Below are 12,833 nucleotides of genomic sequence, written 5' to 3'. Positions count from 1 at the left end.
GGATTGGTGTTCACCTTAATGACTTCTTAACATACCTACATTTGTAAAGACCCTATATTCTAAGGAGACTGCATCTTAGGGTACTGAAGGCTTGGGCTCCAACATATCTCGGTGCTGAAGGCAATAAAAATTCAATCCATAGTAGCATGATTCTATTTCTTTCTCTTTGTGTCCTTTCTGTCACAGTGGAAAGATGTCCACTGTAGGGAACCAGATTTAGAGCTTTTGGGTTTAACTCTGCCACAAGCTATATAAAAAGAAATCACTGAGAGTCCCTAAAGCTGGATTGCTTCACTATGAAATAAAAGGATCAGAGCAGATGATGTCTACCGTGTCTTCCAGCTTCAAAAGCTCATGCTGATCATTTTTAGCTCTTTTCTCTCTACCCTAGTATGTACGCCAACTCTCCTTGATGCTCTCTTTTTTTGCTATCCCTATATCTAATATTAAAGGTTCTGACCATCACCACACAAAAAGGTAAGGTAATAGACATGTTAATTAAATTGATTTAACGATTCTTAATGTGTACATATATATTAATACATCATTACTTTATACATAAATATATACAAAGTGTTATTAATTTTGAATGAGTGATAAAAAGAAAAGTGCTGAAATATTGCTTGGCATTTTCAAGTGTCTTAACAATTGGATTAGAATCCTACTAGGATATTACTATTTTTTTAATCAATGACAATTTTGTCAGACTTAGGTTGCTAAACATCTAAGTAGTATCAACAAGATATTTCCATGTCTCTTGTTGCTTTAGGAGATCTTTTCTTTTTTTAATATTATAGGAAATATATTTCTACTGACATGTAATAGTTGTACATATTTAGGAACAGTGTGATAATTTAGTACATATATGTATATAATGTTGTAATTATAAGATCATGATAATTAGCATTTCCAATATCTTAAGCACTTATCATTTCTTTGCCTTGGGAGACTTCCAGCCAAAAATCTCTTTTCTAGTAGTGCTCTGTAAAATATATAATCAATTATTGTACACTGTTCATTCCACTGTGCAGTAGGACATTAGAACTTAGTCTTCCTGTGAAACTCTTACTTTTGATAACTAGTCAGTGTTTTTATTACCAACCATCCTGTTGATAGAAGTAAGTTCCCAGATCTGAGGTTTTGTATTATGTCCTTTCTGATTATAGTATGGTACACCTGTGTAAGAAACAAACAAATCATAAAACCAAAATTTAGGAGATTAGGGGAAATGAGAGGCTAAATTCTGGCTCAAAAGCAATTGGCAGCTTTCCTGAACACTGGTTTAGACAGAAGCACTTAAAGAAATGTCCTCTGCCACCACTAGAGCAAAATATAGGAGGGGAAATTAAAAATCGTTTTTTTTTAAACCAACTTCGTAATCTGATAGTTTTAGACTCCATCATAGGGCTGGGCAGGGTTGATCGCCGAGGGCTGCAAGCTCACGTGTATTTTGGAGCCCTTGGTGTCCACTGAATTTGGCTCTTTCTCTTTCAGCTTCCTCCATTCTCAAAAGGGAGAAGCGGCTGAGGACCAAGAATGTGCATTTCAGTTGTGTCACGGTGTACTACTTCACCAGGAGGCAAGGCTTCACCAGCGTGCCCAGCCAGGGGGGCAGCACCCTGGGCATGTCCAGCCGCCACAACAGCGTCCGCCAGTACACGCTGGGCGAGTTCGCCAGGGAGCAGGAACGGCTGCATCGGGACATGCTGAGGGAACACCTCAGGGAGGAGAAGCTGAACTCCTTAAAGCTAAAGGTAAAGGCTGTACGTTTATTTCCTTGCAAAATCCCCTAGCCTTACACTAGTTTGAGTTGACCATTGTCATCTTATAGCCACAAATCAAAGTGCATTTGACATGATGAGTTTACACTTCCTCCTTCTTCTCCTCCTCTGTCTCCCCCCGCCTCCTCCCCTCTTTCTTTTCTGCAAAGCAAGAGAGTGTAATGTTCTCAAGGACATTCTCAAGGACAAATGATGTCTCCTGACATCATTTCTTCATTCATCCCTCAAATATGTACTATTGAATATTATAAGCTCAAATACCTGAGTTTAAACTGAAGCTAGTGAGTGACTCAAAATAGATGTGGTTCTCTTTCTACAGGAACTTAGAGATTACTAGGAAAGGAAAAATATTAGCCAAAATGTCAAAATAAAAATTAAAGTTCATTCGGGACTTAGCATTAGGAAAATGTAAAGCCGGAAGTTGATGTTGACTAGGAGTTTAAGGAGTATCTCTGAGGGAGGGAGGTAAAACCTAAGGCGATGACTACACAGAGGCCTGAGGAAAAGCCAGAGCTGTCTCATGAAGGAGGGAGCAGAGGACATACCAAAGTTAGTTTGTTTCAGAGACAAAAAGAGTAATGCAAGATAAAGCAGGAAGGGAGCTTTCTAAACCACATTTTAAAAGACTTTCCCCAAGATCTGTGTGTGTGTGTGTGTGTGTTTATTTTCTTTTTTTTTCTGCCAGTATAGGAGCTTGAACTCAGGGCATCACACACACTTGGCTTTTATGCTTATAGCTGGTGCTCTACCACTTTGCACCATAGCTTGACTTCTGTCTTTTTTGCTACTTAAGTGAAGATAAGACTCTTGTGTACTTTCCTGCCCAAACTGGCTTGGAGCTGTGATCCTCACATCTTAGGCCTCAGCTTCATGATAAGCCATGGTTACAAGCGTGAGCCACCAGTTATCTGTACTTTTCCTTCTTCATCATGAAAAAGGTAATCAAAGTCATTAGGAGTTCTAAGCTCAAGGCTAGGGTGGTAAGATAACATAGGCTCGTTCATGCCAGGGTGGAAGTGTAGTCTTGGGGTGAGGAAGGCCATGTTGGGAAAAGAGGGGTTCTGCCATTAGACCAGTGAGGAGGCTATTACAGTGGGGTAGGCAAGGGGAGGGGAAAGGTTAGTTTAACTGTATAATAGGGGACAAAGAGAGCTAGAGAGAGGAATTAGGAGCTAAACTGACAGTGCTCAATGGTAAGTTGCATTTAAGAAGGAGAGAAAGGCATAGTCAGGAGAGGTAACTAAATTTCTAGCTTTCAAAATTGAGTAACTATAGGTAACAGTGCTATTTGCTATAACAAGAAATGACAAAGAACACAAGAGTAGATGTAACTTGATATAAAAGGTAGATAATGAGAATATTTAATTTTATTGTTAAGGTGATGAACGGGGGATTACAGTTACATAAGTAAGGTAACGAGTATGAGATTTTTTCTAAATTTCTGAGGGGCTTTTGAGTTACCAGGGACCAGTATGGTACTTAACAGGAGATAACTATTATTAAGCCACTTTAATACGAAGTGAAGAAAAATAAAATACAGAAAATTAGCTTCTGCTGACTTGAGGAACTCTTTATATTTGCATTGGTCCATTGCCCTATAAATACATAGAAAATATTCTCCTATGACAATAGTATCTGATGACAAAAATAATTTTAAGGTAACCTAGTATATTTAACATGAAGGATCTTTCATTAAGCACGCAAAATATAAGTTCGCCTTTGTTACCTTCATATTTTGATTTATAAAGTCAGCCAAAAAAGCTGCACCATCTTTTAAAACGTGTTAACTTTTTTTCTTTTTTTTACATTTTGCACCTTATATGTGGCTTATGTCCATTGGACTGATGAAGTCACTTAAACTGGACCCATTCTAGCCTGAAGCATATCTTTCATATTTCTTTTGTCTAATATTTTGACAAGTTTCACTGAGAATTTTGTCACTAACAAACCATTGTTACTATGGTTTGATTACTCATTATTTCACTTAATTTAGTAATAATTATTAACTTTGCTTCTAAACTCCATCCTTGCTTTTGTAACTCACTGCAAACTAACTCTATTCTCTACCCCAAGTGTGAAGTTAATCTCTAAGTGGAAATATTGGTAGGGTAGTAAGAATGGCTGCTAATCATTAAGTGACCTTTATTTGTCAGGCATTTTATAAACACTATTTAATCTTCACAAAGAAGCAACAGGATAGGTAAATTCTCAGAACTTGTATACAACTGAGAAAATACAAACTCATGTCTCCCTCATAGAAAACTGAAGATATATGTATATATTCTTGTTACTTCCTATCATTAAATTAATCGATGAGTCATTCGATTGGTTGCTTATGAATTATTTCTTTAATTATAGAAATTGGGAAAGGCAATCTTTGTAAATACAGTTACATGTACTTGTGGAGTTTGCTGCTATGCTTAATGAGTATTAACGGCTGGGAAACTGACACCAGCTTAGACCAGAAGACATTGTGGTGAACCTTGAGGCACATTATTTAGCTGATGAATGACAGAAGAAGCTATAGATGTACACAACACTTTCCCTGCAGGAGGCAGTGTGTACTGTGATACTTAAATTTATATTTAGCTGCTTTGATGCTTTAAGAAGCTGAAGAAAAGAAAACATCCATAAAACATGAGCCTGGTTATTGGTTCTTTTTTCTTTTTTTTTTTTTCTGGTGCTGACCCTTGTTACTTTTTTTGAAAAATTTTATTATAAAGATATACCTTTACAATTACAGTTACAGTTACATAAGTAAGGTAATGAGTAACGATATTGTACAGAGGGGTTACATGAGTAAGGCAATGAGTACATTTCTTTTTGAGCAGTGCTGCACCCTCCCTCATTTTCTCCCACTCCCACCCCAGTCCCCACCTTCCCCCTCTCCCCCCCCACCCCCCCAGGGCAGTTGTAAAGTTCATTTCCAACCAAGTCTTGTGAGTATCACTGTTGAATTGGTTTACCTTTTGTCCCATGATTTCTGTGATTCCCCATCTCTTCCCCAAATCAGATAAACTTATATACAAAACAAAGGGTACAGAAATAAAAAACAGCAAAAACAGGGAATAAACCGAAGGGAGAAAAAAAAAAGAAAAAAGAAATAACTGCCAACAGTACACTAAAAAATCCTCTTGTTTCCATTTCTTGGAGTTCATTTCAATAAGCATCATTTCATAAGCATCATAACTATTAAGCTATTGTGCTGCTCCTCTGCTAAGAATATCCTAGACACATTCTAGTAGCCTATGTTTCTTTGGATTTGGCTTACAACTGAAGACCCAGAAATGAACCCACAGACCTATAGCCACCTAATCTTTGATAAGGGAGCCAAAAATACAGAAGAAAGACAGCCTCTTCAACAAATGATGCTGGCAGAATTGGCTATACACAGGCAAAAAACTGAAGTTAGATTTTTATACATCACCCTGCAATAGAATCAATTCAAAATGGATCATAAACCTCAATGTAAGAGCAGATACCCTGAAAATATTGTAGGAAGGGATAGGTAAAACACTAGGGCTTCTTGGCACTGGCTGAAACTTCCTAAGTAAAGATCCAGAAACACAACAAATCAAAGAAAAGCTGGATAAATGATCCTAGTTCTTGAACTCATGGCCTACGTACTGTCCCTGAATTATTTTGCTCAAGGGTCGTGCTCTGTCACTTGAGTCACAGCTCTATTCCTGCTTTTTGGTGGTTAATTGGAAATAAGAGTTTCATAGACTTTGTTCCCTGGGTTGACTTTGAATCAAGATCTTCTGATCTCAACCTCCTAAGTAGCTAGTATTATAGGTGTGAGCCACTGGCACCAGGCTATTTGTTCTCTGTGTGTGTGTGTGTGTGTGTGTGTGTGTGTGTTGGTTTTGGGCTTGAATTCAGTGCGTGTGTGTGTGTGTGTGTGTGTGTGTGTGTGTGTGTGTGTGTGTGTGTGTTGGTTTTGGGCTTGAATTCAGTGCCTGGGCACTGTCCTTGAGCTTTTTCGTTCACACCACTTGAACCATAGCTCTACTTTTGGCTTTTTGGTGATTAATTGAAGATGAGAGTTTCACAGATTTTTCTGCCAGGATAGCTTCAAACAACTCTCCTCAGCTCTCAGCGTCCAGAGTAGCTAGAATTACAGGAGAGACACAGGTGCCCTACTGAGGTTTCATTTTTAATGTGACATTTGTTTGGAGTCTAAATTCTTCTCAGACAAATATCAAAACCAATGTGATGAAAATGATTCCATTAGTTAAAATGAAGCTACAGAAGAATCACTGGGACAGAAGACAGTTGTAAAGAGGAAAGGAAGGCTTGTTAAAAACTACCTTTTCCCACTTGGATTTTGCCTGAGACCCTGCTGTGGGAGTGGCAGTGAATTGAGTCAAATGAGGACAGAGGGAAGGGAGCACCTGACAAGTCAGATGTTCCTGAATCTCTCATTGGATAGACCCGGTATTCATATATATATACATACATACATACATACATACATATACATACATACATACATATATACATACATATACATATATACATACATATATGTGTATATATACACATATCTATGTATATATATATGTATATATATATATATATGTATATGAAGTAACATTCTACAAAAGGAAAGAAATTTCTCTTCTCTGAGTTTGTTTTTCTAGGGCATATCTCCTGAGTTCCAAATAGAGTCACTTGCATAATTGCTTTGCCTCCCATGGAGCTTTAATAGGGAAATGTGACTAAAAGAAAGTTATACATACATGCTTCTAGATATTTCTTTGGGGCAAATATTTTGGAAACTAAATAGGAGAATACAATTAGATTTTCATTATTAAACAGGTGTGGTTTTAGTTTTTTTTGTTTTTACTTAGTAACTCATCTTCTGAATTAACAGTTATAGATAGTGAGAAATTACATATATAGTTGGACTGGTAGAACAAATCCAATTCTATCTGGGGGCTCAAGTGCATCTTTCATCATTGTTGTTTTAAGCATTATGTATAAACAACTTATGGAGAAAACTGATAGAATAAAATGTATGTTCCTAGAACAAATAACTAGCTCGAGGTTTCTAAATTATAGAGGAGCCTTTATTTTCTGTCACATCCATTCAGATATGTCATACACTTCACAGTAATCAATGTAGTCAGCTTAATACCAAACTCTTTTCCAAATTAAGTGTTTAGGTTTCATCATCTGTATCACACTAGTGAACAATTAAATTAGCTTTTATCCCCATTTCTCCTGTATTTGCAAGATACATTAGGCAGGCATTTGCAGGTCCAAGAGGGACTGATGTTTCTTTTGCCTCTGTGTTCTATGAATACTGGTTCTACTACCTTGTTCTAGGTAACTTAAGTTAACTTCTGAAACTTTGACTTGCCTCTCTTGGGTACCTCTTAGTTTCTGAGATCCACATTTTTGTTACCATGACTTGCTTGCAGGTTATGTGCTTTTGTGAATTTCTCAGTCATGTGTTTCTTGTGGGTTGTTCTTTCCTCATGTAAAATAATGACACTGGTCTGAATTTTAACTCATCTGTTAGTGATCAACTTTTTTTAAAAATCCCTATGTGAAGTTCTTCACCCCAAATATTGTATTTAAAACTCCTTTATTTGTTTAGTGACTTACACAGCAATACAATGCTCCATTTTATTTGTATCACTGAGCTTCCTATCTTTTCGAATTTCTTATAATTGATCCTCTGGCAAAGATCTTAAATGTCCAGAGAAAGATAAAGGATTAGGGACTTGTGAGAAATTGCTAAATTCTATTTCCAACCCATATTTTTAATGAGTTTTCGGTAATCTCACCATGCGATGGTTCTTTATGAGTTTTGTCTTAGCTTGTCATCATAGTTTTGAACTCTACTTCTCCCTACAACACTACTCTTTTTTAAAATTTTTTTTATTGTGAAAATACTGTACAGAGGAGTTACAATTACATGGGCAAGATAATGAGTACATTTCTTATCAAGCATTGTAGCCTCCTCCTTTGTTTCCCCTTCCCATCCCTTCCCATACTCTTTTAAATTCTGTAAAAACAATACTTCACAGTTCTGTAGAAGTTAGTTTCATAGGTGAGTTAGTATCAAACCTTCAAAACTGCCTTCCTAAACGGAGATCTCCTTCAACACCAAATGGAAAACTTTGTTGTGCCAAATACCTGCCCTAAATTATGTACAACCTATTTTGACAAGTACAGGGAAAATACAATCAAAGTGATGGAGGCTGACAGGGGGCCTTCAGCTTTGTACATATGCAGCATATTTAAGAATATGTTCTTTCAAAATATTGCTGGTGTTTTAGTTGAAATGGAAGAATTAAGCATATGTTTTGAAATCTTTACATTCTCCCTGTACAAGAAACATTGCTCTTTTAATATAAGAAATGAATTGTTTTGATTCTCCTGATTTAAATGTGGAGTGAATCTAGTATTGTTAGAGTCAATATCCTAGAGCTGCTAGAAACGTGATTGTGCAACTATCTCAATTCCTCATCAGCTAGTGTTACTTAGGATATATGTTTAACAGTGGTATAGCAGGATCATCTAGCCATTCTATCTTTAGGTTTTGGGGAACCTCCATACTGATTTTCAAGGTGGCTGTACTAATTTATATTCCCACCAGTATTGTCTAAGTGTCCCTTTTCTCTCAAATTCTCACCGCCATTTGTTGTTTTTTGATGACAGCCATTCTGACTAGGGTGAGACAGAATTGGAATGCTATTTAGTAATATTTCGTTTTATGTTTCCTTTATGGATAAAGATATTGAACATTTCTTCATGTATTAATTAGATTATTTGTTCTTCCACTGGTTAATTTTTCAAGTTCTTTATATTTTCTGGATATCAACCCTTTATCTTACAAAGAGCTGGCAAAGATTTTCTTTATTTCTGTGGATTGTCTCTATTCTGGTAATTGTTTCTTTGGACCTTTTTCAGAAGCTTTACATTTAATAAAATCTCATGTGAATCGTTACTCTTACTTTCTAAGCAATGAGAGTACTATTTAGAAGGCGATTGTCTATGTCTATATACTTCAGTGGTTTGTCTATGTTTTCCTGCAGTAGTTTCAAAGTTTTAGATATTACATTAAGGTGTTCAAATGATTCTTATATGAGGTGGGAAACAAGGATTTAGTTTCAGTCTTTTAAAAATGTTTGTAAATCTTATTGTAAAGATGCTGTACAGAGGGGTCACAGTTACATGAATAAGGCAGTGAGCACATTACTTGTCAATCATGGTTACCCCTTCTTGTTGTCCCACTCTCCCTGCCTTCCCCCAGCTCTCACACTCCTCCCCACCCCACTCCATGAAGTTTCTCAAGCACTATTTCTTTTTTTTCTTTTTTTTTTTTGTTGTAAAGGTGATGTACAGAGGGGTTACATAAGCAAGGAAATAAGTCCAATTCTTGTTGAACATTGTTACCCCGCTCATTTTCTCCCACTGTCCTGCATCCCCTACTCCTGCATCCCCTACTCCCCTCCCCTGCAAGTTGTAAAGTTCGTTTCCAACATAATGTCTTGTGAGCGTCACTGTTGCATTGGTTCACCATTTGTCCTTTGTCTCACCATTTCTGTGATTTCCCCTTCCCATCCCCAAATCACATGGACTTATATATAATACAAAAGGTAATGAAAAGACAATGACAACGGGGGTAAACCAAAGAGGGGAAAAAAGGAAGGAAAAGGAAATAACTGCATACAATTCATCTCTTCTTTTTATATCTTATAGTTCATTTCATTTAGCATAATTTTATTAAGTCATGTCTCTATAGCTATTGAGCTATTGTGATCCTCTGCTAGAACTATCCTAGACATAGACTAATTACTACAAATGAGGGAAACCGGGAAACCTATGTTTCTTTAGGTCTGGCTTACTTCACTTAATATGATTTTTTTTCCAAGTCTTTCCATTTCCTTATGAATGGGGTGATGTTATTCTTTGTGATGGAAGCATAGAATTCCATTTGTTTGTTGGTGAGATCTCTGAAGTTTTTACATATAGAATCACATCAGGAAAAACAGATCATTTGACTTCTTCCTTTTCTATTTGAATCTCCTTTCTTTCTGTTTCCTTATTGCTCTGACTAGAAATTCCAGTACTGGAATTAGGTTTATACACTGGCTTTAGGTTTATATATAAAACTTTCTTATGTTGAGGTATGTTTCTTCTATTCATACTTTCTGAAAGGCTTTTATTATTAAAGGATGTATTTGTCACTGATTTTCTGCATCTGTTGAGTTGACTATATATTTATTTTCCTTGATTCTACTTACATATTGTTTTATGTTTATTCATTTGCATATATTTTCAATGTTGATCCTAATCATTTTGCTTGTCTTTATTAACTTGGTATTAAATAAAAATAACTATTAAAGATGAAAAAATAACTAATTAAACAAAAATAATTATAAGTTACTTTTAAGCCAAGTCTGTATCAAGGTAAAATAAAAATTTCATACTTTCTCCCAGAGTAAGAACTTTCTTTATAACTATCCATAATCTATAAAGTGATCAATAAAGTTTTGCTATATTTATTTTGTGTGTGTGTGTGTGTGTGTGTGTGTGTGTGTGTGTGTGTGTATGTGTGTGCGCGCGTGCACTGGTCTTAGAGCTTGAGCTCAGGGTCTGGGTGTTGTTCCTGAACATTTTTGCTCAAGGCTAGCTTTTTACCACTTGAACCATTCCTCCACTTCTGGCCTTCTGAAGGTTAATTGGACATAAAAGTCTCATGACTTTTCTGCCCAGGCTGGCTTCAAAGCAAGATTCTCAAATCTCAGCCTCCTCAGTAGCTAGGATTATAGTTGTAAACCACTAGCACTTGGTTGTTATATTTAATTTTAATAAACATCATTATTGAATGTGTTAAACCTGCCTTCTAGATTCTCATCAATGTGATGGATTGAGAATTACTGTTGAGAGGTCAGGGCCATGTTTGAGAAGTTAGTTCGCAGAAGTGTTCCTCATGAGGATCCTCCTTATGTCACCCCACCTTGGCATCCATTGAAAATCTAGTCAGAATAAGCCACCACTAGATAAGATATAAATGCAGCACATTCTTCGCTCCTAGCTTCACACAGAGTGCAAAGGAATGTAAGCATCTCTGGCCATAGAGACATCTTAAAACATGTCCAAATAACTAAAACTCCAATGCAGCCAACCATACTTTCAATAATTAGGTTGTTTCCATCTTTCTATGACAGGAGCATAAAAAATGTTCTCAGCACCAAGAAATGAGAAGCTCTCGGAATTAGAATCTTGTCTGAGATATTAGAAAAAGACATTATCAAGACTGAATTTCCAACTATAATCCATGTAGTCTGAAATCAGAGATCACCAGGAGTGAAGGCTCAGGGCTTTGTGTACCTTATTTATACTTTTCATGTTGAGGTTAGTCATAGAGGTTTTTTTAGTGGATATTTTCTCTTTAGTGAACCTAAGCAGTAGTTTGGTATTTACTGCTCCCCTTCATCCCACGTACTAAGGCCATCTGTTTAAATAATTCTTTCTAGAATATTGTAATCCAGAATTAGCATTTCTTAAAACAATTCATTTCCATTTGGATCATTGTTTAATTCCTTTTGCCATGACTCTGCACAGATGTTATATTGAGCAATTATAACTTCAAGCTTTTGCATTGCTTTAAGCATAAATTGTCTGGACCTGGAAATGCTTACATGAAACAGCTAAGTACTGCTTTCCCACTTTGTTCTTTCTTATGCCTCTGTTCTCTTACGTCTGGCTTGAAGATTTTTCTTCTTGAAAGAGACAATGCACTCAGAACAGAAACTAGATAATTTTCCTTTGTCTTTGTAGATAGCTTGCCTTTCAGTCTATCTTTTCTTCCTTCTACTATTTCTATAAATTCATTTTAGTTTGCTGTACTTTACTATTCTATACATAGTCCATGGTCTCTATAGCAACTCATTCATTTGTTGATTGAAAAACATTTAGTTAGCAAATACTATGAGGCTGGCAATTATCAAGGCCCCAGGTTTAGGAAAGCAAGGCAGAGTCTTTGCTCTTAACGTGTTCACAGTATGACAGAGAAAGTATATATATGTGTATATATATATATATATATATATATATGTATATAAATATATATGTGAAGCAATCAGTGAACTAATATATTATGAAGACACTAGATAGTGAGCTATACTGATGTAATCTAGGATAAATGAGTAGGCTGAGAAGAACAAGATTCACACATTAGTTCAACCAGCTTTGACTAGCTTCTTTCTTCTAATGGAAACTTCATTAGAAAAGCTGCCTCCACGCGCACACAAAATAGATTCCCAAAGGGAAATGCTAACTGATGAGGTATCTATTTTCACCCCTGTGAGCTCTTGTTCTCTGCATCTGAATCATGTCCTTTCCCTCTGAATGAGCTAATTTATAGAGACCATGTTGTGCTTTTCTTGCCTGCTGTCCCTCAGCACTGAGATCAGCATTTCAATCCAATCAGCGGCATTAATCCAATGCCCCTTTTATTCTTTCATTCACCTTTTTTTCTCCCATTAGTCTTCACAACTTTTACTTAGCTTGTATCAAGATTTGGAATCAAATAAACCTGACTTTGATTTTTAGAACCATCATAAATTACCTTTTAGTTAGATTTGGACAGGTTTCAGTTCTTTTCCATAATAATAAAAAATACTTCATGAGATTTAATGAAAATTGAGTTAACTGATGCAAAGGATGAAGTTGAAGGCCTGGTATTAAATATATGGTGGTTTGGGAAAAAAAAAAAAATATATATATATATATATGGTGGTTTGGGTCCTTATCAACAGCATCATCTTTATTATAATAGACAACAATTTGTGTTTGTGGAAATAAATTTGATTTTCAGTATTATTTCCACTCATTTTCACATGGTAATAATTTTGTAAGGGCTAGGATATTTTTTTTGGAGATTTTATTTACTAGCTTGTTACTAGACCAGCCATCTGGCTGTTGACAGGAATTGTTTTGTTTTGGGTTTGTTTTAATATTTTAGACAATCTACAATTTTGTTGTCTGTCCCCTCCTCATAATCATTTTGAATCTAATTAATTATTTTAC

At 36.0% G+C, this 12,833-nt stretch overlaps 1 protein-coding gene across 1 annotated transcript in view; it reads left to right on the top strand.

Moving 5' to 3' along the window:
- The window catches only part of Csrnp3 (cysteine and serine rich nuclear protein 3), a 74,284-nt gene that overhangs the window by 49,491 nt on the left and 11,960 nt on the right, over positions 1-12,833 (top strand). Inside the window, exon 3 of the mRNA XM_042694190.1 lies at positions 1,495-1,754. Coding sequence (XP_042550124.1) covers positions 1,495-1,754 — 260 coding nt within the window. The remainder of the gene's footprint in view (positions 1-1,494; positions 1,755-12,833) is intronic.

This window comes from Dipodomys spectabilis, unplaced genomic scaffold, assembly GCF_019054845.1.
Source record: "Dipodomys spectabilis isolate Male_0828 unplaced genomic scaffold, ASM1905484v1 ptg000174l, whole genome shotgun sequence".
Classification (NCBI taxonomy): Eukaryota; Metazoa; Chordata; class Mammalia; order Rodentia; family Heteromyidae; genus Dipodomys; species Dipodomys spectabilis.
Note: the sequence above shows the minus strand (reverse complement) of the source record. Positions and strands in the feature narration are given on the sequence as shown.